The sequence below is a fragment of the Phyllobates terribilis genome, unplaced genomic scaffold (assembly GCF_046119375.1).
Source record: "Phyllobates terribilis strain yellow unplaced genomic scaffold, ASM4611937v1 Scaffold_5__5_contigs__length_657084704, whole genome shotgun sequence".
Taxonomy (NCBI): Eukaryota; Metazoa; Chordata; class Amphibia; order Anura; family Dendrobatidae; genus Phyllobates; species Phyllobates terribilis.
This window is the reverse complement of record NW_027362765.1, coordinates 394,219,139-394,246,683: the sequence shown is the minus strand read 5'-3', so window position 1 is coordinate 394,246,683 and position 27,545 is coordinate 394,219,139. Positions and strand designations below refer to the sequence as shown.

The following is a 27,545-nucleotide window of genomic DNA, read 5'->3' as shown; positions in this document are numbered from 1 at the left end:
TATAGGACTGCCGAAGATGGCCATGCTCTTGCTTGGTTGGACCCCTAATTTGGATGAGTGATGATTTGTGGAGTTGGGCCAAAGTCTTTACATATTTAATGCATCTGGATATAAACAAATGAGTTCCCTTTCGTTGAGAACAAGCAGAGGTCTTGAAAATGGTGCAAAGTTGAGACACAAAATGTTTGGAATTTGCGGAATTTTCTTTCCACAGATATTCTGCTTTAAAAAAATAAAAAAATAAAAGTCTGTGTCTACAAACTTGCTGTAAAAACGCCCAGAAATGATGACCTGAACATTATGATTTATCGTCTCGCTGTGTGATAACGTGGTGGTGATGGCTGACGCGCTTTACATTTCTGATCCGGCACAAATTGCCTACGATGAGGGTTTGGCTGGTGGTGCCATCTTATCTGGTGCCCACTTCTGCTTGCAGCTTCGGTGGATCGGAGAACGGCACTCGGAACTGCTGCATTGGCGTATTTCTTTTTCCAGCACTTCTCTGCTTTATGACATGAGCACAAAAGCCAAGTCCTGCACTGGAAAGCTATTCTGCTCTGAAAACACGAGCAAGGGTAAAAAGAGTAGGATTTCACCGAGACGCCGGAGCTCAGCTGCAGTCAGACCGCGCCAAACAAACCATCGCATGCTCTGCTGCCCACTAATGTTTCTGGGCACTACATCTTGTATCCACAACCAGGGGCCAAGGAAAACTCTTCTCTGTTCTTTCTGTTCTTCTGCTGCATTAAAAAATGTAGAAAACCGCAATAATAAGACTTAAGGTTCGGAAATCACTTTATAAAGTGCCCCCACTAATGAAAAGTTTTGGAAAAGTACTGTCTGCTCTCCTGACCTGTGTCCGATTTCAGTAATTTAGTAAATATCTCATGAGAACACAATTCTGAAGGACCTTTTTTAACCCATAACGTGAAAGTAAGGTTGATTAATTCAACTTTCATTACAAAATCTTCAGTTTTACTTAAATTAGTTGATGTAAAAAATGAGTACACCCCACAAAAAAAGCAAACCAATAAAGAATCCCTCCTTGATTATTAAGGACCGCACCAAGTCTTCTTGGTCTGGAACGAACAAGTTGGCGACATATTGTAACATCTATCTTTTTCCATTCTTCTAGAACGAGCTCTTTTACAGCCTGGATGCTGGATGGAGAGTGAAGACAGCTTGTCTTTTAGGAATTCCCCATAGGGGTTTGGTTGGGCCAGATCAGGAGACACTTGGCCACTGAATCATTTTCACCCTGCTTGTCTTCAGAAATTCAGCAGATGTGTGTGTTTTATAAAATTGTCCTGTTGGAAACGTGCAGGTCTGCCAAGAGCAGAGTGATGGTGGCATCTTCTCCTTCACTATAGAGCAGTATATCTGTAAATTCATGATCCCATCAATGACTTGTAGCCCCCCAACACCAGCAGCTAATGCAGCCCCACATAAGGACACTACCACCACCATGTTTCACTGTAGGCACCATGCATTTTTCCTTGGACTCCTCACCTTTGCGACACCATACAGTTTTGAAGTCCGTTCCAAAAAAACATTTCTCTTTGTTTCATCACTCCAGAGTATAGAGTCCCTGTAGTCTTTATATTTTTAAGCATGGTCTTGGCATATTATAGGGGGCTTTTTTGTGCATGGACTTTAGGAGAGGCTTCCTTCGTGGCGGACACCCATGCATGCCGTTCTTCTGCAGTGTACACTGGATTGTGTCACAGGAAACATTCACCTCTGTTTGCCTTTTCTACTTCAACTAACTGAAATGGACAAGCATGTCTACCTTCCACCCTTCTCATTAGAAGACTCTCCTATTTTAGGTGGTAACTTCCGTGGTCAGCCTGGACGTCTCTGTGAGATGATTGCAGTTCCATCTTTGTTACATTTTTGTATCACTTTTGCTCCAGTATCTTTGCTGATCTTATTGCAGCCTTCACCTTTCTTGTGTGAAGAAATTATTTTCTTTCTCAGGTCTTGAGACATTTCTCTTCCATGTGGTGCCATTGCGGTCTTGTGACATTTCTCTCCATGTGGTGCCATTGCTGACAGGCTGTGGAGTCGGTAAGCCAAACCTGCGACTCCGTCTCCTCAATTTCCCTTACACCGACTCCACGACTCCGACTCCCACATATATTGCTTATATTTAAGTGAAAAATGTATTGTAGTACAATGTGAACATCAGACATTTAATCATTTTTATGATACAATAATCAAGATATTTAGATAGAATATAATGATGGATAGCTGGAGGGATGGATGGATGGATGGAGGGATAGTGTGATAGACTGATGACAGCTACAGACAGCAAATAGTACATATCGCACATATAGTTCACACACATTGTACAGAGAGCACATAATAATCACCTACAATATTAGCATTAGTAAACTTCCTGTGACAGAGATGAGCAGTAGTACTTTCACTTTCTGCAGCTCGGGGCCCAGGAATCGGATCCTGTGCAGGGCAGGCACCCCTCCCCCTCCTCTCTCTGGTGAAGACAGCAGAAGACAGGACAGAGGAGGGGAGATTGCCCCCTGCAGTCTGGAGCCAGTGCAGGATGGGAGCACTGCAGCATACAAGTGAGTTTTGATAGGTGCGTGCCCCTGCTCCTTGCTGGCTACGGCCATGATTCACACACAGCGTTTTTGCGGATCCGTTTTTTGCAGTAAAATGCAGTGTCTCTGGGCATCCCAGCAAAGTCAATGGGTTTCAAGATATGACATTCAGACACATCGTTTTGTAGGATCCATTTTTGGGCTCAAAAACGGATCCTCACAAAGAATGAGCATGTCAGTTTGTTCGGCGTTTTTCTAATCTGCTTTTGCTATTGAAAACATTATATATGAACTCAAAAACCTTTCAGATGATGCAGTTTTTTAAAAAGCTGATCTGCTTTTGCAGCTGAAAAACGTATCCTCAAAAAAACGCAGCAAAAACGCTGTGTGTGAATGTAGCCTTAGATCAGGAATAGAACAGCCATTTATAGGACATTTCATAACTTTCCCAAATTGGTATGAAAAAATATTCCCCACAAACTGCATTGAACTACTGTACCCAATTTATTATATATAATCGTCTTATCCTCTCTGTCCTGGAAATCCCGCGTCGCTCATTGGTCCGGCAGCGGCCAATCAGCGCCGCGGGATTCTGAAAAAAGACGGAGGTCAGCGGCGATGCAGCGGGGAGATGAGCGGCACTAGCAGCACAACTACCTCGACCGGCGCCGCTGACCTCCATGCGGCTAACGTCGGAAGATCAGCGGCTTGGCCCGCTGATCTCCCGACAGCAAGTGTGAACGGAGGACCGGGGAGCGGCGCCGCCGGTCGGGATGCTTCTGCTGCGAGCTGCCGCTCTTCTCCCGGCTTCTCGCAGCAGAAGGAGCCGCACAGGCAGCACCGCTCCCCGGTCCTTGCTAATACGGAGCCGCACAAGCAGCGCCGCTCCCGGGCCCACACTAATGCGGCGCTGATTGATCACAGTGGCCGGCCACGACCAATGAGCGAGATGGGCAGTAAATTTAAACGCCGCTCTGCTGATTGGTCTCGGCCGGCCGCCAGCCGCGACCAATCAGCGAGATTGCCGCCAAATTTAAACAACGCTCTGTTGATTGGTCGATTTTTATCGCCAAATTTAAACAAGCTCTCTGGTCCTCACTAACACAGTTCGCTGATTGGTCACGGGTGGCGACCGCGACCAATCACCGATATTGGCGCCAAATTTAAACACAGTTTTGCTGATTAGTCGTGGTTGCCGGCCGCGACCAATCAGCGATTTTGGCGGCAAATTTAAATAACGTTCTGCTGATTGAGCCCGGTCGGCCGCATACATATTCTAGAATACCCGATGCGTTAGAATCGGGCCACCATCTAGTTTATTATATATTTTAGGAGTCTGAGTCGGTCCATTTTATACCGACTCGAACCCACAGCCCTGATTGCTGACAGCATAAAATTGGAAGAGGTTTTCTTTGATAAGTAACACCCTTGTATACTCACTGTCTGCTGGACACCTGTGTAATAAATAATTTGATTTCCCTGTGGTTGAATTCTTGTTAATTAGAATTTTATAGTCTAAACTTTACTTTTGCTACTAAGACCTTTTTCATTGGGGTGTACTCATTTTTGCAACATGGTCTTGAAAGAATTTGTTTGGAAAATTTCACTTTTTCAGGTGTGCAAAAGAACAAATCTTTGCAGTCAATGGCGCACATTTGTGGTCGTATTTTCTAGCATGGTATCCCACAGAAAATGTTGATTCTGAAAGGAAACAAGGTTTTCTGACAAATCTGTTAGGGTGTACTCATTTGTGCTGTGCATAAAATAAATGAATAAATAAATATCATATATAATATATTTTAAAAAAAACTTTACGTTTGGTATCCACTTTCATCTCCAAGTTTGCTTACTGGGTCATATTTACCACATCAGAAAAGCTATAAAAGATGATATCCGTAAATCGCAGTGGTGATTTTAATGGCGCTATATAATGGAGACCCAAAAAATCATGGTGAAATTTGCGGGTTTTTTTTCACCATTTCACCCTACTTGGAATTTTTCCTTTTATGGAAAATAGTTTCTTGGGGGGAAAAAAACCTGATTCAGTTAGTTCAGAGAAATTAGAAAAAAAAAAATGGATCTTGAATCTGTACTAAACTTTTTTTCTTTAAGAAATGGTCCTATTTTTGCATTTGCTTTGTTTTTTACCACCCGTCCTAACAATAATATGCTGCATTGTGTGAGCGGACTTTCCTGTGATGATCACATTTGCATAATATTTTAATACCCGGGAAGGTGTCCCCAGAACCTGCAGGGCTGCAGCGTAAAACAAATAAGCCGACATGATTAAAACGCGTCTAACAAATGAGGCGCCGCATGTTAAGATGTCCTTGTAAATGTTTTACAATCCCAATGATAAGTCTCATTGTCATAAAGAAGAAGGTTGCAAAAAAAAAAAAAAAAAAAAAAAAATGGAATTCTGATATACCAAAACTCATGATGCACTTTTAAGGGGGAGGGGGTCTTTTGCTGACACTGGTATAGGGATAATATCCCCCAATTCTGACTATCCCCTATCCTGGTATATATGCCCCCCCTTCCTTTTATACATGGTCCTCATCCCCATCCTGGTATGCCTGGCATCCCTCCATCCTGGTATGCATGGCACCCCTAATCCCTGTCCTGGTATGCATGGCACCCCTAATCCCTGTCCTGGTATGCATGGCACCCCTAATCCCTGTCCTGGTATGCATGGCACCCCTAATCCCTATCCTGCTATGCATGGCACCCCTAATCCCTATCCTGCTATGCATGGCACCCCTAATCCCTATCCTGCTATGCATGGCACCCCTAATCCCTATCCTGCTATGCATGGCACCCCTAATCCCTATCATGCTATGCATGGCACCCCTAATCCCTATCATGCTATGCATGGCACCCCTAATCCCTATCATGCTATGCATGGCACCCCTAATCCCTATCATGCTATGCATGGCACCCCTAATCCCTATCCTGCTATGCATGGCACCCCTAATCCCTATCCTGCTATGCATGGCACCCCTAATCCCTATCCTGCTATGCATGGCACCCCTCATCTTTATCCTGTTATGTATGCCCTCCTCATCTTTATCCTGTTATGTATGCCCTCCTCATCTTTATCCTGTTATGTATGGCCCCCTCAGCGTTACCCTGTTATGTATGGCCCCCTCAGCGTTACCCTGTTATGTATGGCCCCCTCAGCGTTACCCTGTTATGTATGGCCCCCTCAGCGTTACCCTGTTATGTATGGCCCCCTCAGCGTTACCCTGTTATGTATGGCCCCCTCAGCGTTACCCTGTTATGTATGGCCCCCTCAGCGTTACCCTGTTATGTATGGCCCCCTCAGCGTTACCCTGTTATGTATGGCCCCCTCAGCGTTACCCTGTTATGTATGGCCCCCTCAGCGTTACCCTGTTATGTATGGCCCCCTCAGCGTTACCCTGTTATGTATGGCCCCCTCAGCGTTACCCTGTTATGTATGGCCCCCTCAGCGTTACCCTGTTATGTATGGCCCCCTCAGCGTTACCCTGTTATGTATGGCCCCCTCAGCGTTACCCTGTTATGTATGGCCCCCTCAGCGTTACCCTGTTATGTATGGCCCCCTCAGCGTTACCCTGTTATGTATGGCCCCCTCAGCGTTACCCTGTTATGTATGGCCCCCTCAGCGTTACCCTGTTATGTATGGCCCCCTCAGCGTTACCCTGTTATGTATGGCCCCCTCAGCGTTACCCTGTTATGTATGGCCCCCTCAGCGTTACCCTGTTATGTATGGCCCCCTCAGCGTTACCCTGTTATGTATGGCCCCCTCAGCGTTACCCTGTTATGTATGGCCCCCTCAGCGTTACCCTGGTATGTATGGCCCCCTCAGCGTTACCCTGGTATGTATGGCCCCCTCAGCGTTACCCTGGTATGTATGGCCCCCTCAGCGTTACCCTGGTATGTATGGCCCCCTCAGCGTTACCCTGGTATGTATGGCCCCCTCAGCGTTACCCTGGTATGTATGGCCCCCTCAGCGTTACCCTGGTATGTATGGCCCCCTCAGCGTTACCCTGGTATGTATGGCCCCCTCAGCGTTACCCTGGTATGTATGGCCCCCTCAGCGTTACCCTGGTATGTATGGCCCCCTCAGCGTTACCCTGGTATGTATGGCCCCCTCAGCGTTACCCTGGTATGTATGCCCCCCTCAGCGTTACCCTGGTATGTATGCCCCCCTCAGCGTTACCCTGGTATGTATGCCCCCCTCAGCGTTACCCTGGTATGTATGCCCCCCTCAGCGTTACCCTGGTATGTATGCCCCCCTCAGCGTTACCCTGGTATGTATGCCCCCCTCAGCGTTACCCTGGTATGTATGCCCCCCTCAGCGTTACCCTGGTATGTATGCCCCCCTCAGCGTTACCCTGGTATGTATGCCCCCCTCAGCGTTACCCTGGTATGTATGCCCCCCTCAGCGTTACCCTGGTATGTATGCCCCCCTCAGCGTTACCCTGGTATGTATGCCCCCCTCAGCGTTACCCTGGTATGTATGCCCCCCTCAGCGTTACCCTGGTATGTATGCCCCCCTCAGCGTTACCCTGGTATGTATGCCCCCCTCAGCGTTACCCTGGTATGTATGCCCCCCTCAGCGTTACCCTGGTATGTATGCCCCCCTCAGCGTTACCCTGGTATGTATGCCCCCCTCAGCGTTACCCTGGTATGTATGCCCCCCTCAGCGTTACCCTGGTATGTATGCCCCCCTCAGCGTTACCCTGGTATGTATGCCCCCCTCAGCGTTACCCTGGTATGTATGACCCCCTCAGCGTTACCCTGGTATGTATGACCCCCTCAGCGTTACCCTGGTATGTATGACCCCCTCAGCGTTACCCTGGTATGTATGACCCCCTCAGCGTTACCCTGGTATGTATGACCCCCTCAGCGTTACCCTGGTATGTATGACCCCCTCAGCGTTACCCTGGTATGTATGACCCCCTCAGCGTTACCCTGGTATGTATGACCCCCTCAGCGTTACCCTGGTATGTATGACCCCCTCAGCGTTACCCTGGTATGTATGACCCCCTCATCCTTATTATAGTATGCATGGTCCCCCTAATCCCCCATCAGGCTGCACATAAAAAAAAATAAACACTCATACTCATCTTTCTTCTCTCTCCTCCAGTGCTGCGTCCGGTCTGCCTGCACTGATCTCTCCATGTGAGCCGAGCATGACGTCACTGCCATGCGTGGCTCACATGGAGAGATCAGCTGCCGGAAGTCACTGCTCCCCACGCCGGGACTGTGTGTGCGGGGAGCAGTGACTTCGCTCTCCTTCATAGCCGGCACACAGTGTAGCCGCCGCGCGGCTTCTGCTGCTGCCGGGCTATCACGTGTGCCCGCTTATTAAAGGGCATGAATATTCACCCCCTCCCCACGCCCAAGGGCGTGGAGAGAGGTTGAATATTCATGCCCTTTAACAGCGGGCACAGGCGATTCCGGCAGGAGCTGCAGCACGGCTACACTGTGCTGCTATTAAGGAGCATGAATATTCAGTGCTCCCCATGGGTGTGGGGAGCAGTGAATATTCATTTTCTTTAACAGCAGGGACAGTGTAGGCTGCTGCCTCCTGTGCCCCGCTCCTCTACCGCTACCACTCCCCCCACACATTATATATATATATATATATATATATATATATATATATATATATATATATATATATATATATATATATATATATATATATATATATATATATATATACACACATACACACATACACACCCCGCGCCCCCCCCCCCAACATTCGGACTATAAGACACCCCCCATTTTCCTCGTCCGAAAAATACTCTATATATTGTAACGGGGTCTGGGAGGCGGAACCTCTGAGCTACTATACAAGGGGGCAGTCCTTGTAAGGGAGCGGGTGGCGACCAGGGAAGACGGGCAGGAGGTCACAGCAGGTGACCAGGACAGTCTCTGGATGAACGGGCTGATGGTCACGGCAAGTGACCGGGGCAGTCTCTGAATAAACGGGCAGATGGTCACGGCAAGTGACCGGGGCAGTCTCTGGATGAACGGGCAGATGGTCACGGCAAGTGACTGGGGCAGTCTCTAGGTAAAGGGTTGGTACGACCTGTGGCGGCTGATGATAGACGTGAGCTCCCAGGTGAGCAGGCGAGAGTCTCTGGAAGAACGGGTGGTCACAGCATGTGACGGCGGAGCCTCCAGGAAGACCAACAGACAGGCGGCAGATGAGCGCTCCCAGGTGAGCGGGCAGAAGACTCTGGACAGGCGGGTGGTCACAGCACGTGACGGCAGAGCCTCCAGGTAGGCTAGCGGACAGGCAGCAGATGAGCGCTCCCAGGTGAGCGAGCAGGAGTCACTGGACAGGCAGGTGGTCACAGCACGTGACGGCGGAGCCTCCAGGTAGACTAGCAGGCAGGTAGCAGGTGAGTGCTCCCAGGTGAGCGGGCAAGCTGGTCCATAGACAGACTGACAGGAGTTGGAAGGCAGACCGTCGGACCTCGGGCAAGCAGGCAGGTGGCTGATGTGCGCTCCCAGGTGAGCGGGCAGACTGGTCCTTAGACAGACTGACAGGAGTAGTAAGGCAGACCGTCGGACCTCAGACTAGCAGGCAGGTAGCAGATAATCGGGCAGGAATCTGGCAGGTAACTGGCAGGCAACTGGCAGGTAACTGGCAACGGGACCTGAGGGCTGAAGCAGAGTAGTGAACAGTGCAACAACATTGCTCGGGCACCTCCATTTTGGAGGAGGTGCCTTATATATGGTGAAGTCCTCCGGCCATTGGCCGGGGACTCCTTAGGACGGCGCGCACGGCCCCTTTAAGAGGGAGGGAGAGCGCGCGCGCGCGCCCTAAGCACAGTGGACGGGAAGGAGCGCGCGTTGCCAGCAGAGCGGGAGGAGGACGCCGGGCACGGAGCAGGAAGGTGAGGGGAACAGCGTCCCTGCCTAGCAGAGGGCAGGGACGCCGGCGCTACAGTACCCCCCCTTTTAGGCCCCCCCTTTTTTAGGCCAGACAGAAATTTAGCTAGGATAAGAGGGGCATGGATGTTCTCCCGGGGCTCCCACGTTCTCTCCTCAGGACCAAACCCCCTCCAATCTACTAGAAAAAAGGTCTTTCCTCTTACCCTTTTGGTGGCAAGAATGTTCTCTACCTCAAACTCGTCCTCAGCAGAAACCGGAGCAGGAGGCGTACCTGTAGACTTGGAAAAAGAGTTAAGCACCACGGGTTTGAGGAGAGATACATGGAAGGAGTTAGGGATCCGTAAGTTGGCCGGGAGTTTTAATTTATAGGCCACCGGGTTGATCTGACTGATGACCTCCAGAGGACCGATGAACCGAGGCCCTAACTTGTAAGAAGGTATCTTGAGTCGGACATATTTAGACGAGAGCCAGACTTTATCTCCAGGACGAAATTGTGGAGGATCCAGGCGTTTTTTGTCAGCGTGTCTTTTCATCCGTTCGGACGACTGGAGGAGTGCGGATCGGGTACTCTCCCAAATGGAGGAAAATTTGCTAACGAGAGATTCCGCAGCCGGGTTGTCCACAGAGGTGGAGACAGGAAAAGGAATCCGAGGATGCTGACCGAAGACTACAAAAAACGGGGATTTGGAAGAGGATTCGCTCTCGTGATTGTTATAGGAGAACTCGGCCCATGGTAGGAGATCCACCCAGTCAGAATGATGGGCATTAACGAAGTGCCGGAGGTAACTGGTCAGGTTCTGATTGATCCGCTCCACTTGACCATTAGACTGTGGGTGGTAAGCGGAAGAGAAGTCCAGGGTGACGTCTAGCAGTTTACAAGTGGCTGTACCCCACGATCCGACACGATGTGGAGGGGCAGGCCATGAAGACGGAAGATGTGGCGGATAAAGTCTTTAGCCAGCACTGGTGCAGACGGGAGACCAGGCAGGGGAATAAAGTGAGCCATCTTGGAAAAGCGGTCAGCGACCACCCAAATGACCGTACAACCGGCAGAGACGGGGAGATCAGTTATGAAGTCCATAGCAATATGCTGCCAGGGGGCAGCAGGCACAGGAAGCGGAAGAAGGCGACCGGCTGGCAGGTGTCTCGGGACTTTGTTGCGGGCGCAGGACACACAGGCAGAAACAAAGTCTATTACGTCCTTGTGCAGGGTAGGCCACCAGTAGTGCCGGGCAATAAGCTGGAGGGTCTTTTTCTGACCGGCGTGGCCAGCTAGTTTAGACGAGTGACCCCCAGTGTAGGATCTTCTCCCGATCAGGTACTGATACGAACGTCTTACCGGGAGGGAGACGATTAAGGCTCACGGGAGCCACCTGCATTACTCTGGCGGAATCGATGATATGTTTAGGTTCTTCCTCGAGATCGGACACCAAAAGGGTGAAAATGAAGAACAAAATCAAAGCGAGCAAAAAACAAGGACCACCGGGCTTGGCGCGGGTTAAGTCTCTGGGCATGTTGGAGGTAAGCCAAGTTCTTGTGGTCAGTGTAAATTATTACCGGGTGAAGAGCCCCCTCGAGTAGGTAACGCCACTCCTCCAATGCCAGTTTGATGGCCAATAACTCTCGGTCTCCTATGGAATAGTTGCGCTCAGAAGAGGAGAAGAGTTTGGAGAAGAAGCCACAAGTTACCATTCTCCCGGAAGATGATTTTTGAGTAAGTACCGCTCCGGCTCCAGAGGAGGAGGCGTCAACTTCCAGGAAGAACTGCTTGTTGCCGTCCGGGCGATGCAGCACCGGGGCGGAAGAGAAGGCCTGTTTTAGGGAAAGAAAGGCCTCCTCTGCTTCGGGCGGCCACTCTTTGGGATTAGTACCCTTACGGGTGAGCGCGGAAATTGGGGCAGTCCGGGAAGAGAAGTGTGGTATGAAGAGGCGGTAGTAGTTGGCGAAGCCCAGGAATCGCTGAATGGCCTTCAACCCCTCCGGTCGAGGCCATTTCTCGATGGCAGACAGTTTCTCTGGATCCATTCGTAGGCCGGTCTGAGAAATAATGTAGCCCAAAAACGGAAGCGAGGTCTGCTCAAAGAGGCATTTCTCGTATTTAGCGAAGAGGTGATTCTGCCTGAGCAGGACCTGACGAACGTCCCTCCGGTGAGTCTGGAGATCCGGAGAGAAGACCAAGATGTCGTCCAGGTACACCACTACGCAGGAGTAGAGAAGGTCCCGGAAGATGTCATTGACCAACTCTTGAAAGACGGCAGGAGCGTTACAGAGACCAAAGGGCATTACCAGATATTCATAGTGGCCGTCCCGGGTGTTGAATGCCGTCTTCCATTCATCCCCCTGACGGATACGAACCAGGTTGTACGCCCCACGGAGGTCCAGTTTGGTGAAGATTCTAGCCCCCCTCAGATGATCAAATAACTCCGGAATGAGCGGAAGGGGGTACTTATTCTTCACCGTGATCTGGTTAAGGCCTCTATAGTCTATACAGGGACGGAGAGAGCCGTCCTTCTTTTTGACGAAAAAGAAGCCTGCTCCCGCCGGGGAGGTAGATTTCCGGATGAATCCCCTGGCCAGATTCTCCTCAATATATTCGGACATCGACCGGGTCTCAGCAGCGGATAAAGGATAAATACGCCCACGGGGAGGAGTAGTACCAGGTAACAGGTCGATAGGGCAGTCGTATGGTCTATGAGGAGGTAGTGTCTCTGCTTCCTTTTTATTAAAGACATCAGCATAAGACCAATAAGGAATCGGAAGTCCAGGTAGATTAGCTGGGGTAGGAGAAGGACGGATGAACGGGCAGATGGTCACGGCAAGTGACCGGGGCAGTCTCTGGATGAACGGGCAGATGGTCACGGCAAGTGACCGGGGCAGTCTCTAGGTAAAGGGTTGGTACGACCTGTGGCGGCTGATGATAGACGTGAGCTCCCAGGTGAGCAGGTGAGAGTCTCTGGAAGAACGGGTGGTCACAGCATGTGACGGCGGAGCTTCCAGGAAGACCAACAGACAGGCGGCAGATGAGCGCTCCCAGGTGAGCGGGCAGGAGTCACTGGACAAGCGGGTGGTCACAGCACGTGACGGCAGAGCCTCCAGGTAGGCTAGCGGACAGGCAGCAGATGAGCGCTCCCAGGTGAGCGAGCAGGAGTCACTGGACAGGCAGGTGGTCACAGCACGTGACGGCGGAGCCTCCAGGTAGACTAGCAGGCAGGTAGCAGGTGAGTGCTCCCAGGTGAGCGGGCAAGCTGGTCCATAGACAGACTGACAGGAGTTGGAAGGCAGACCGTCGGACCTCGGGCAAGCAGGCAGGTGGCTGATGTGCGCTCCCAGGTGAGCGGGCAGACTGGTCCTTAGACAGACTGACAGGAGTAGTAAGGCAGACCGTCGGACCTCAGACTAGCAGGCAGGTAGCAGATAATCAGGCAGGAATCTGGCAGGTAACTGGCAGGCAACTGGCAGGTAACTGGCAACGGGACCTGAGGGCTGAAGCAGAGTAGTAAACAGTGCAACAACATTGCTCGGGCACCTCCATTTTGGAGGAGGTGCCTTATATATGGTGAAGTCCTCCGGCCATTGGCCGGGGACTCCTTAGGACGGCGCGCGCGGCCCCTTTAAGAGGGAGGGAGAGCGCGCGCGCGCGCCCTAAGCACAGTGGACGGGAAGGAGCGCGCGCTGCCAGCAGAGCGGGAGGAGGACGCCGGGCACGGAGCAGGGAGGTGAGGGGAACAGCGTCCCTGCCTAGCAGAGGGCAGGGACGCCGGCGCTACATATATAGTCATGAAAATACAGAAAAATCTTTAAATGAGAAGGTGTGTCCAAACTTTTGGTCTGTACTATATATATATTGTACAGACCAAAAGTTTGGACACACCTTCTCATTTAAAGATTTTTCTGTATGTTCATGACTATGAAAATTGTACATTCACACTGAAGGCATCAAAACTATGAATTAACACATGTGGAATTATATACTTAACAAAAAACTGTAAAACAACTGAAAATATGTCTTATATTCTAGGTTCTACAAAGTAGCCACTTTTTGCTTTGATGACTGCTTTGCACACTCTTGGCATTCTCTTGATGAGCTTCAAGAGGTAGTCACCGGAAATGGTCTTCCAACAATCTTGAAGGAGTTCCCAGAGATGCTTAGCACTTGTTGGTGCTTTTGCCTTCACTCTGCGGTCCAGCTCACCCCAAACCATCTCGATTGGGTTCAGGTCTGGTGACTGTGAAGGCCAGGTCATCTGGTGTAGCACCCCATCACTCTCCTTCTTGGTCAAATAGCCCTTACACAGCCTGGAGGTGTGTTTGGGGTCATTGTCCCATTGAAAAATAAATGATGGTCCAACTAAACGCAAACCGGATGGAATAGCATGCCGCTGCAAGATGCTGTGCTAGCCATGCTGGTTCAGTATGCCTTCAATTTTGAATAAATCCCCAACAGTGTCACCAGCAAAGCACCCCCACACCATCACACCTCCTCCTCCATGCTTCACGGTGGGAACCAGGCATGTAGAGTCCATCCGTTCACCTTTTCTGCGTCGCACAAAGACACGGTGGTTGGAACCAAAGATCTCAAATTTGGACTCATCAGACCAAAGCACAGATTTCCACTGGTCTAATGTCCATTCCTTGTGTTCTTTAGCCCAAGCAATACAGAAATTTCTTTAAATGAGAAGGCGTGTCCAAACTTTTGGTCTGTACTGTGTGTATATACACAGTGTGTGTGTGTATGTATGTATGTATGTATGTATGTATATATATATATAATATATATTAATATTATGCACACACACTAAGTGTATTATTTTTACCACAAGGTGAACATCCTAAAAGCAACACCTGCCTAAAATCCATGGTGTATATATATATTTTTTTTTTTGTATTCCAACCCAGAGAGAACCCCCCCCTTCTACTTTTTTCAATACAATATATTGCAAAGTCGATGGAGTTGTTCAAAACTTCAGTTTGTGCCCCCCCCCAAAAAAAACCTGCATAAGGCTATGTTGACTAAAATAAAAGTTCTAGTTTTGTGATAGCGAAAAGGAAGAAACTAAAGCAAAATATTGTCTGTGATCTCGTGGGGTTAGTGTAGTTGTTGGTGGCATTCGGTACATAGCTGGGAATATCCTTTTAATTTTCGTTTCTATTGAATGTCGTCTGTGAACTTGTATCCTGATCCATCCTCTGCTGTATAAACAGAGCGGTCATTAAGAGCTTAGACACGTGTCGTTCTTTGTATCACCAGGCTGCTGGGGGGCGCTGCTCTGGCCCATCCTGTTGCTTTGCTTTGAGGGGCGGTGCCCCGACCTGTTGCTTTGCTGCTGGGCGGCGCTGCTCCGGCCCCCGACCTGTTGCTTTGCTGCTGGGCGGCGCTGCTCCGGCCCCCGACCTGTTGCTTTGCTGCTGGGCGGCGCTGCTCCGGCCCCCGACCTGTTGCTTTGCTGCTGGGCGGCGCTGCTCCGGCCCCCGACCTGTTGCTTTGCTGCTGGGCGGCGCTGCTCCGGCCCCCGACCTGTTGCTTTGCTGCTGGGCGGCGCTGCTCCGGCCCCCGACCTGTTGCTTTGCTGCTGGGCGGCGCTGCTCCAGCCCCCGACCTGTTGCTTTGCTGCTGGGCGGCGCTGCTCCGGCCCCCGACCTGTTGCTTTGCTGCTGGGCGGCGCTGCTCCGGCCCCCGACCTGTTGCTTTGCTGCTGGGCGGCGCTGCTCCGGCCCCCGACCTGTTGCTTTGCTGCTGGGCGGCGCTGCTCCGGCCCGTCCTGTTGCTTTGCTGCTGGGCGGCGCTGCTTCGGCCCGTCCTGTTGCTTTGCTGCTGGGCGGCGCTGCTCCGGCCCCCGACCTGTTGCTTTTGTGTATGGTGCTCGGAGTATTTAACAATGATTGATCTGGTAATTAGTATTACCTGCAGCAGAAGTGAGGAAAACAAAGGCAGCGTCCATAAGTCCTGGCACTGGAACGCCCCTGTATCCTCGCATAGAGTGTCAGACATACTTCTGTGGATGTTTCTCATGCCGATCCGCTATTCGAATATTATTAGATAAAATCTGCATAAAGAGCTCATGTCAGGAATTAATCAGAACCAACAGTATATAAAATGTTCTGTATCATTGCAATATAATTTCAAGTGGATCAGTCACCAAACTTTCCAATACAAACTGCATAAATTATTAAATCAGGTCTTCCGAGACCTGATGAGGCTGATGTACGGACTGTAAGAATCCAAGTAAGAATAGCTGTAAAAAGTTTTTGGAAAGTTTAAACTCAATCTCCACCCACCTAACTCCTCAGGTCTCTCCTACCAACTGCTGCAGAATCACTGCCCACATAGTCTGACCATTCCTCAGTGTCCCTCCTTAAAGCTGGATCTCCTCCCACCTAACCTGACTGGTAGCTTCTCGGTGTTCATCTTTCCTGCCAAAGCTAAACTTCCACCAACAGAGCCGAATTGACAATTCCTCAGTGTCCCTCCTCCCTGCTGCTGCTGCTGAAATCTCACCCTGATCAGTACAAGCTGCAGCTTTCAGGCTGGTTTGGTGGAGACTAAGTAAACTTGGACTCATCAGATTTCCTGTTTTTTAACTGGACTCGTAAAATGCCCATTTTAATATTGGCATTATACAGCCATTGATCCTCCACATAACTCCTACCTGGAAAAGAAACTGGAGTCGCAGCCAATGCGAGGAGTAGCCATGTTGGTTGTCTGCAAGCCATCGCAGGCTAAGAGCACGTCTCAATAACACTCATTTTAAGGGTCCATACTTTTGAGCATTAATGTGAATGTCACCTCCTGCCGTCTCCAGTGGGGGGTGAATCATCCTCTGTTCATTCACTTTATAAAAGTTCAGTGAACTTTTTTGCTTATGCAGCGTAAATGTAACGTAGTAATTTGCCGCTCACACCAGACAGATGCTTTAGTTCCAGGTAGATAGTTCTTTATTCATTAGACTTCTGATCCATAATGAAGAAGGTAAGAGTTCAGCTCCTGGATTCTTAATAAAACTTTTCTTGTTTCTTTTCTTTCCTCACCATAAAGCTTCACCTTGAAACATCAGAGAATGCAATGGACTTTGAAACTGCTGAAGGTATCCATGGCTGCCGAAATGAGATAATGCACAAAAAAGACCTGAATCTCCAGGTATGGTACCATGGATGGAAGAACGGAACAGCCAATACTATGCAGTGCTAGGGAAAGAAAAACTTTTGCCCATTTGTATATTTTATATTATGGAAATCGGAGGCCATTGGCAAATTCTGGTCTTCCTAGTTCTGTAGAGTTGGGGCTACCAACCCCTTATTACTAGGAGTTGGGTTGAGTACCAGAGAACATGAACTTTGACGGGTGGAGATCCTGTAAGGAGGAGGGTAGTCTGAGGGCACTTTTAAGGGGGGTACAGGAGAAGCTGATGGAGGTGAGAGGGGGGTAAAAAAGGTTCCATGGGTATGGAAATCAAAAGTTGGCCCAAGGTATTTTGTGGGTAAGGAGTTGTGGGGTTTCGAGGAAGGGGCATGGAAGACAAGGAACTCATTTTACTGGAGGTGTACTGATGGAGCCATACTTTGGCAGGGGATTTTGGAGGTGGAAGGGACATAGAAGATGTCATTGGCTCTTTGAATTGGTCATAGCTGAGGTGGGAATTCCTCCGTTCAGGGTGCGATCACTGAAGATGGGTTTATGGAAATGGCCTTGGAGGGATTTGGACTTATGGGAACTGCGTAGCTCAGCCACTTTCGACTCTTACTGAAAATCCAACTCTAGTGGACGGAGTTATTGCCAAATTGGACATAAGGCGGAGATGGAGATAACCGGTTTAATGGGATGTCTATAAACCCGCCATTGCTTTCTTCCCTTAAAACGGGACCACATCTTTCTAAAGCTTGTGTCTATCTTCGTTGGTCCCATTGACCATGAGGGGAGAGGTGACACATGTGCATGCCCACTGCTCCGTCCTAATACGGCATTTCTGATGGTTCGGTGGGTGGGGGTCCCAGCAATCAGCAAGTCAACTGTTCGACAGGTGAAATAGGAATAGTCTTCTAAGATATGGCCTAGTTCATGCTATCAGACATTCCGGGTCTACATGTCCATAATCCCGAGTATATAGATACCGATGTTTATATCTGCATCCCACCTAATATGTCCTGTATATAACTCGCGATACATTCTTGTGCTCTTATGATGTTATACTTGTGTATCGATCTTTTATCCTTTTAATCCCATAAAAAAAATTCAGCTCATATCCACGGAGAAGTTACTGACAGTTCTTGACCTGCAGCATTTCCAAAGCCAAGAACCCTCCTGTCTTCTGTGGGGGATCTGGAGCCTTGAAAATAAGTTTTCTTTTCTTTCTTTCTACATTTGAAGGAAGAAGATATAAACTCCGATGATGACTTGTCAGAAGACGGTCAGTCCAGACAAAAAGCAGAGAAGCGGCGAGCCAAGAAGAAGGTAAGTAGTCCTCTCTAGCCTGTCGGGCATCTTACAAATTCTGACGGTTTCCTGCAGACACTGGATTGCCAATGTGTGGTGAAGGTTGTTGGTCACCGTCACTTCAACAGACATGGCATGAATTAAAAGTACAGGCGGATATAAGAAACTTTGTAATATATCTTATCGGAGAAATCTGCTTCTTTCTCCACTGATGAGCCACTTCTCCTCCCTCCTGTACTCATGAAAATCTGCTTGGTCAAAACAAGAAAGGTTGCTCTCATGGGGTGTTAGATTTTTGTAGGCAGCTGTAATCTATGGAAAGGGAGAAGCAGAGTGAAAGAGAGAGGCAAAGACACAGACTGTGCTATTGCTTTCTAGTAAATGTTTTCGCTCACTGCAGTGCTGGATTCACAGCTGCACTGCTCAGTCCTGCTGCATAATGTCCTCCATACTGCTGCTACATAGACATGTGAGCAGTAGTGATGAGAGCAAGTGCTCATTACTAGAGTTTGCATAGGGTGCTCGGGTATGCCGAGTATCGCGGATGCTTGGGTGACCTGTTCTAGTCCCTGTGTCCACATGTTTCGTGGCTGTTAGACAGCAATCCCCGCATATTTTATGGCTGTCTAACAAACATGTGGCCACGGGAACTCTAACATGTCACCCGAGCACCTGTGATACTCGGTGCATACCCAAGCACCCCAGACAAACTCGAGCAACGAGCACTTGCGCTTATCACTAGGGAGCAGGAGTCCCTCATGTCTGTGTGATAGCATAACCGCTAATGTCCACCCACTAGTTCAGAGACAACTGAAAATTACAGAGAGAGCCTGTAGAGGGGAACTTTTTTTTTTAGCAAGAGACCTAGTTATACAGGCTTATATATTTCTCTCTAAAACGCTTTACTCCATATGTCCATTTCTCTCCACAGAGACAGCGGGAACGGAAGAAGCTCGAGAAGAAGAAACACCTTGAAGAAAATGAGCAGGTATGCAGGCATCTAGTTATGATGGGGATGTGCAAAAGTTCTGTATTTCCAGCAAATCAGGATCAGTACAGGATCAGTAATGTAATGTATGTACAAAGCAGCAGAATAGTGAGTGCAGCTCTGGAGTATAATACAGGATGTAACTCAGGATCAGTACAGGATAAGTCATGTAATGTACAGTACAGACCAAAAGTTTGGACACACCATCTCATTTAAAGATTTTTCTGTATTTTCATGACTTTGAAAATTGTACATTCACACTGAAGGCATCAAAACTATGAATTAACACATGTGGAATTATATACTTAACAAAAAAGTGTGAAACAACTGAAAATATGTCTTATATTCTAGGTTCTTCAAAGTAGCCACGTTTTGCTTTGATGACAGCTTTGCACACTCTTGGCATTCTCTTGATGAGCTTCAAGAGGTAGTCACCGGAAATGGTCTTCCAACTATCTTGAAGGAGTTTCCAGAGATGCTTAGCACTTGTTGGCCCTTTTGCCTTCACTCTGCGGTCCAGCTCACCCCAAACCATCTCGATTGGGTTCAGGTCTGGTGATTGTGGAGGCCAGGTCATCTGGCATAGCACCCAATCACTCTCCTTCTTGGTCAGATAGCCCTTACACTGCCTGGAGGTGTGTTTGGGGTCATTGTCCTGTTGAAAAATAAATGATGGTCCAACTAAACGCAAACCGGATGGAATAGCATGCCGCTGCAAGATGCTGTGGTGGCCATGCTGGTTCAGTATGCCCTCAATTTTGAATAAATCCCCAAGAGTGTCACCAGCAAAGCCCCCCACACCATCACACCTCCTCCTCCATGCTTCACGGTGGGAACCAGGCATGTAGAGTCCATCCGTTCACCTTTTCTGCGTCGCACAAAGACAGTGGTTGGAACCAAAGATCTCAAATTTGGACTCATCAGACCAAAGCACAGATTTCCACTGGTCTAATGTCCATTCCTTGTGTTCTTTAGCCCAAACAAGTCTCTTCTGCTTGTTGCCTGTCCTTAGCAGTGGTTTCCTAGCAGCTATTTTACCATGAAGGCCTGCTGCACAAAGTCTCCTCTTAACAGTTGTTGTAGAGATGTGTCTGCTGCTAGAACTCTGTGTGGCATTGACCTGGTCTCTAATCTTAGCTGCTGTTAACCTGCGATTTATGAGGCTGGTGACTCGGATAAACTTATCCTCAGAAGCAGAGGTGACTCTTGGTCTTCCTTTCCTGGGGCGGTCCTCATGTGAGCCAGTTTCTTTGTAGCGCTTGATGGTTTTTGCAACTGCACTTGGGGACACTTTCAAAGTTTGCCCAATTTTTCGCACTGACTGACCTTCATTTCTTAAAGCAATGATGGCCACTCGTTTTTCTTTACTTAGCTGCTTTTTTCTTGCCATAATACAAATTCTAACAGTCTATTCAGTAGGAGTATCAGCTGTGTATCCACCAGACGTCTGCACAACACAACTGATGGTCCCAACCCCATTTATAAGGCAAGAAATCCCACTTATTAAACCAGACAGGGCACACCTGTGAAGTGAAGACCATTTCCGGTGACTACCTCTTGAAGCTCATCAAGAGAATGCCAAGAGTGTGCAAAGCAGTCATCAAAGCAAAAGGTGGCTACTTTGAAGAACCTAGAATATAAGACATATTTTCAGTTGTTTCACACTTTTTTGTTAAGTATATAATTCCACATGTGTTAATTCATAGTTTTGATGCCTTCAGTGTGAATGTACAATTTTCATAGTCATGAAAATATAGAAAAATCTTTAAATGAGGTGTGTCCAAACTTTTGGTCTGTACTGTATGTACACAGTGACTCCACCAGCAGAATAGTGAGTGCAGCTCTGGAGTATAATGCAGGATGTAACTCTGGATCAGTAATGTAATGTATGTACACAGTGACTGCACCAGCAGAATAGTGAGTGCAGCTCTGGAGTATAATACAGGATGTAACTCCGGATCAGTAATGTAATGTATGTACACAGTGACTGCACCAGCAGAATAGTGAGTGCAGCTCTGGAGTATAATACAGGATGTAACTCAGGATCAGTACAGGATAAGTAATGTAATGTATGTACACAGTGACTGCACCAGCAGAATAGTGAGTTCAGCTCTGGAGTATAATACAGGATGTAACTTTAATCCTCAGTATATGTGAATGGCCGTCATGCCGTATTATGATAGTATTTCTTGGTTGTTTCTCGGATGTTGTGACTCGCGTTCGCCAGTATTTCTTCAGAGCCCTGGTGTAGCCACTCGCCGCAATAATTGCTGCTAATTGATATAATTATGACTCTCCTATTATATAGTTTATTGAAGATACCGGGGTTGTGTCGTGTTGCAATTACTGCAGCATAACAAAACCATGTCAGATCTCAGGGGACATAGTGGAGTCCTCTTTATAAGTCAGCCTCCTTCAGTGTCACATGTGAAGGAATTGCTTTATGAGCAATTTTCTGCTGTGTCCTTATTAGTGAAAAATCTCTGCAGGTCATAAAGACTTGATGTCTCTGGGAGATAAAACCGTTTACATAAATGATTGGATAATAGGGCTATGTCAGCGATAGCTTATAGCGTAATTCTCTAAATCTGTATTAAAGGGGTGGTTTCAGGTTATGAAATGGGTAAAATTGCAAAGTGCTTGTAAAAACAAAATGTTAGTGAATGGCCTCACGTCAGTGGGTATAATGATGCTTTATTGGTGAGCGGCTCAGCGGGAGAAGGAAGTCTAATTTTAACATGATGAAACAAGCTCGGCGCTGTGTATTCTCTGCGTTGCCCCTTCTCTCCATTATTCAGGCGTTGTGCTCTCGGGAGCTGGTCGGACTGGTTCCCTTTTGCCCATAATCAAATTTTTACATGAGAATCTTATGACAATTATAATTTTGTTTTTTTTTTGGCAGGAGCCGGAGTGGGATGTAAATAGCGCGTTTGTTGCCAACGCTGCCAGTCACATCAGACCAAAGAGCAGGAATAAACTTGACAAGAAGCACAGTGCCAACAAGGAGAACGAAGAGAAGGTGCAAGAGGTGAGGCGGCACAGATGGAGAAAATGCATAGTATGGTGCCCCCTCCCCAAAAAAAAGGTGCTGAGACTGCAGAGAATCGATGGCAACAATAGGATCAGAAAATCTTGACTACCTGAACTTTGAAGTTTCCTAAACCCCTTGCCTAGTCACGGACAATATTGTTTTTTTTCCCTTTGCGCTTTAATTTTTTGCTTCCCCTCTTCCAAAAGTTATAACTTTTTTTTTTTTCTTCTTCTTCTTGCAGCCTAGTTGTGTGAGGACTAACTTTTTGTGGGAAGAGTTGTAGTTGTGAAGTTCACCATTAATTTTGCCGTGCAATGTACAAAAATGTACAAATGCGATAAAGAAGAAACATGGTTTTCGAGTATAGTTTTTGTTGCGTTCATTATATGGTAAAAATCTTTTGGTAACTTAATTCTTCACGTCATTACGATTATGGCAATTCGTGTTTGTTTTTTTTGTTTTTTTAATTGGTGTAATTTGTAAAAAAAAAAAAAAAAAAACATTTTGGATTGTATGTATGTTTTTGTTTTTTTTTGTCTTTTTTTGTGAGCTGAAGCTTTTACCAAAAAAACATTTTATGTATCCCAAAATGATACTGTCGCTTTTTAGTGCATTTTTGGGGGGACTTGTGCAGACAAACTGTAGTTCTGAGATTTCTCTTTTTGTTTAATTACAATCACTTTTTTTTTCTTATTTTTAAAACCTTCTTTTTAACTTGTATTCCCTTTAAGGGACTTAATCGCATGTTCTGTATATTGTGCATTATCTAGTTTTTGCTGCCGTTAGATGAGGTGGCGCCAACCTGGTGACAAAATCCCTTTTTAAATTTTAAAATTATGACTTCCTGTAGTTATAAAGTGTTGTTTTTTTGTTCTTTTTTTCAGGATGACTGTACCGACCCCATAATCCAAAGAGCCAGAAATCTTGCTGGTAAGTAGGGCCTTGCAAGCTGAACCATGTCCTACTTTACATATAAGCATAGATATAATGCTTCTGCATAAGAGCACAATTAGCAAAAAATAAATATATAATTAATATATATGTGTACGTACCTACATGCATATGTGTATGTATATTATATAATATATACACACACACACACACACACACACACACACACACACACACACACACACACACACACACACACACACACTTCAAAAAAATAAAGGGAACACTCAAATAACACATCCTAGATCTGAATGAATGAAATCTTCTCATTGAATACTTTGTTCTGTACGAAGTTGAATGTGCTGACAACAAAATCCCACAAAAATCATCAATGGAAATCAAATTTATTAACCAATGGAGGCCTGGATTTGGAGTTACCCCCAAAATTAAAGTGGAAAAACACACTACAGGCTGATCCAACTTTGATGTAATGTCCTTAAAACAAGTCAAAATGAGGCTCAGTATTGTGTGTGGCCTCCACGAGCCTGTATGACCTCCCTACAACGCCTGGACATGCTCCTGATGAGGTTGCGGATGGTCTCCTGTGGGATCTCCTCCCAGACCTGGACTAAAGCATCCGCCAACTCCTGGACAGTCTGTGGTGCAACGTGACGTTGGTGGATGGAGCGAGACATGATGTCCCAGATGTGCTCAATCGGATTCAGGTCTGGGGAACGGGCGGGCCAGTCCATAGCTTCAATGCCTTCATCTTGCAGGAACTGCTGACACACTCCAGCCACATGAGGTCTGGCATTGTCCTGCATTAGGAGGAACCCAGGGCCAACCGCACCAGCATATGGTCTCACAAGGGGTCTGAGGATCTCATCTCGGTACCTAATGGCAATCAGGCTACCCCTGGCGAGCACATGGAGGGCTGTGCGGCCCTCCAAAGAAATGCCACCCCACACCATTACTGACCCACTGCCAAACCGGTCATGCTGAAGGATGTTGCAGGCAGCAGATCGCTCTCCACACTCTGTCACGTCTGTCACATGTGCTCAGTGTGAACCTGCTTTCATCTGTGAAGAGCACAGGGCGCCAGTGGCGACTTTGCCAATACTGGTGTTCTGTGGCAAATGCCAAGCGTCCTGCACGGTGTTGAACTGTGAGCACAACCCCCATCTGTGGACGTCGGGCCCTCATACCACCCTCATGGAGTCGGTTTCTATCCATTTGTGCAGGCACATGCATATTTGTGGCCTGCTGGAGGTCATTTTGCAGGGCTCTGGAAGTGCTCCTCCTGTTCCTCCTTGCACAAAGGCGGAGGTAGTGGTCCTGCTGCTGGGTTGTTGCCCTCCTACGGCCCCCTCCACGTCTCCTGGTGTACTGGCCTGTCTCCTGGTAGCGCCTCCAGCCTCTGGACACTACGTTGACAGACACAGCAAACCTTCTTGCCACAGCTCGCATTGATGTGCCATCCTGGATGAGCTGCACTACCTGAGCAACTTCTGTGGGTTGTAGAGTCCGTCTCACGCTACCACGAGTGTGAAAGCACAACCAACATTCAAAAGTGACCAAAACATCAGCCAGAAAGCATTGGTACTGAGATGTGGCCTGAGGTCCCCACCTGCAGAACCACTCCTTTATTGAGGGTGTCTTGATAATTGCCAATAATTTCCATCTATTGTCTATTCCATTTGCACAACAGCATGTGAAATTGATTGTCAATCAGTGTTGCTTCCTGAGTGGACAGTTTGATTTCACAGAAGTTTGATTTACTTGGAGTTATATTCTGTTGTCTAAGTGTTCCCTTTATTTTTTTGAGTAGTGTATGTGTGTGTGTGTGTGTATATATATATATATATATATATATATATATATATATATATATATATATATATATATATATATATATATATATATATATATATATATATATATATATATATATATATTTTTGCAAATTGATCTCTTATGGAGAAGCATTATATCCCATAGACAAGAAGAGATATTTTGCATTTATATTAATATATTGCGTCTACAGTAATAAAGAAAAAACTACCCTGCAGATTTCATGGATATACGGTACGTGGGGTCAGAGTTGATGGAAGCCAACCAAGCAGCAACCATGTTTTTTGCACTATTAAAATGTTCTTTTTCTGATGTTTCATACAGTTCACTTAAAGGGACCTTTTAATATTTTTTAATTTGGTATAAATGCTGCTGTTCTTCTGAATCTGGCACTGTTTTTTTGTTTGTTTTTTTTAATCCTGCTTCTCTCCATTCCTGAGATATGTCTCTTTTCCCTGTATATAAATCTAGTATTTTAGCCAAGTGGGTGTGGTCCCCAAGAACACTCCCAAGGAATAGAGTTGAAGACCACGCCCACTTGTTTAACAAGACTACCTTTACATACAGAGAAAAATGGGCCATATCCCAGGAACAAAGGAGAAATAACGCCAGATTAGGGATAACAGCGGTATTTACATCATGTAATAATAAAAATAAAAAAATATCTATATCGTATCTTATATTTCTCTGCTTTGGACCATCCCTACTTGCTAAGAGTTCATTTTAATAATAGGAAGTGTCTAACTGCAGGGACCCCCAGAGTACAGCTGTAGTTTTAGGTAAACCTGGCAGTAAGCGTTAGAATCTGTCTTGCTAGGAGATCACGTCTTTTGCCGGAATGCCTCTTTAAGGATAGGCCTTCAATGTGAAGTTCAGGAAAACCCCTTTTAGAATTGTTTTCCTCTCTATAGAATGGATACAATGTCTACGAGAAGGCAGAGAAATCATGGGAACTGTGAGTCTTATCAGTAGCTCCAACCAGCCCCGGGGGCACCAAAACAAAGGTGCAGCACAGAGCCGGCACAGGTGATGGCAATAATGCCCTCTGCTCTATTCTGCTATCATGATTGAGGGACTTTTCTGTATTTTTTTTTATATCTCGGAAACCCCTGTAAGCTTACTATAGGAAAACATGACAGCAGCTGTAAGATCTGGTGGGATTGTGATCCATTGCATTATGAATGCGGAGCATAAGCTTTGTACATGGACCAGTAAGGGATGGCAGGCCCTTTGCTTTGATCATTGATTTGTCAGCAGATTTGTGCTGTGTGGATAGTTTAGTGTGAGGGCTGCTCCGCACATTAACTTCAGTACCTTACAAATTGCCTTAAATCCCTGGACTGTTAATGGCCTGAATTAATGAATGCACCAAAGAAGAGCAGCTTAACAGTATGTAAGGAGCAACTCCGTGCACATGTAGTGGAATTAAAGGGACAGTGCGCACAAAAGTGATCCCCATCCATGACGCCTAGTTCATGCTCTGGCCTCTCGTCTGGCGTTAGCTTTAGGACACATTCACATATCTGCTGTACATGTCTGTGCTGTGTGTTTTTTAAAAAATGTTAAATGGACAGTAGAAATCTGACCCATAGGTTTATTGATTCTTACACCCATCAGTTTGTTTCTTCAGTGTCCCTTTAAATGGTCTCTTTACTGTTAGAGAACTTGTTCTTGTTTGACAGATAATGTGATAAATAGACAATCTTCTCTGTACAGGAGGGGGTGGCGGCCCTTTGCCTCTGTACAGGAGGGGGTGGCGGCCCTTTGCCTCTGTACAGGAAGTGAGGGCGGCTCTTTGCCTCTGTACAGGAAGTGAGGGCGGCTCTTTGCCTCTGTACAGGAAGTGAGGGCGGCTCTTTGCCTCTGTACAGGAAGTGAGGGCGGCTCTTTGCCTCTGTACAGGAAGTGAGGGCGGCTCTTTGCCTCTGTACAGGAAGTGAGGGCGGCTCTTTGCCTCTGTACAGGAAGTGAGGGCGGCTCTTTGCCTCTGTACAGGAAGTGAGGGCGGCTCTTTGCCTCTGTACAGGAAGTGAGGGCGGCTCTTTGCCTCTGTACAGGAAGTGAGGGCGGCTCTTTGCCTCTGTACAGGAAGTGAGGGCGGCTCTTTGCCTCTGTACAGGAAGTGAGGGCGGCTCTTTGCCTCTGTACAGGAAGTGAGGGCGGCTCTTTGCCTCTGTACAGGAAGTGAGGGCGGCTCTTTGCCTCTGTACAGGAAGTGAGGGCGGCTCTTTGCCTCTGTACAGGAAGTGAGGGCGGCTCTTTGCCTCTGTACAGGAAGTGAGGGCGGCTCTTTGCCTCTGTACAGGAAGTGAGGGCGGCTCTTTGCCTCTGTACAGGAAGTGAGGGCGGCTCTTTGCCTCTGTACAGGAAGTGAGGGCGGCTCTTTGCCTCTGTACAGGAAGTGAGGGCGGCTCTTTGCCTCTGTACAGGAAGTGAGGGCGGCTCTTTGCCTCTGTACAGGAAGTGAGGGCGGCTCTTTGCCTCTGTACAGGAAGTGAGGGCGGCTCTTTGCCTCTGTACAGGAAGTGAGGGCGGCTCTTTGCCTCTGTACAGGAAGTGAGGGCGGCTCTTTGCCTCTGTACAGGAAGTGAGGGCGGCTCTTTGCCTCTGTACAGGAAGTGAGGGCGGCTCTTTGCCTCTGTACAGGAAGTGAGGGCGGCTCTTTGCCTCTGTACAGGAAGTGAGGGCGGCTCTTTGCCTCTGTACAGGAAGTGAGGGCGGCTCTTTGCCTCTGTACAGGAAGTGAGGGCGGCTCTTTGCCTCTGTACAGGAAGTGAGGGCGGCTCTTTGCCTCTGTACAGGAAGTGAGGGCGGCTCTTTGCCTCTGTACAGGAAGTGAGGGCGGCTCTTTGCCTCTGTACAGGAAGTGAGGGCGGCTCTTTGCCTCTGTACAGGAAG

At 47.6% G+C, this 27,545-nt stretch overlaps 1 protein-coding gene across 2 annotated transcripts in view; it reads left to right on the top strand.

The window, feature by feature from the left end:
• The window catches only part of LOC141271219 (uncharacterized), a 61,896-nt gene that overhangs the window by 13,545 nt on the left and 20,806 nt on the right, over nt 1-27,545 (top strand). For both annotated transcript variants that reach the window (XM_073681338.1, XM_073681337.1), the window contains exons 2-6: nt 16,492-16,593; nt 17,821-17,904; nt 18,818-18,874; nt 21,777-21,902; nt 22,790-22,835. In XM_073681338.1, the coding sequence (XP_073537439.1) occupies nt 16,519-16,593; nt 17,821-17,904; nt 18,818-18,874; nt 21,777-21,902; nt 22,790-22,835 (388 nt within the window). In that variant the 5' untranslated portion in view covers nt 16,492-16,518. The remainder of the gene's footprint in view (nt 1-16,491; nt 16,594-17,820; nt 17,905-18,817; nt 18,875-21,776; nt 21,903-22,789; nt 22,836-27,545) is intronic.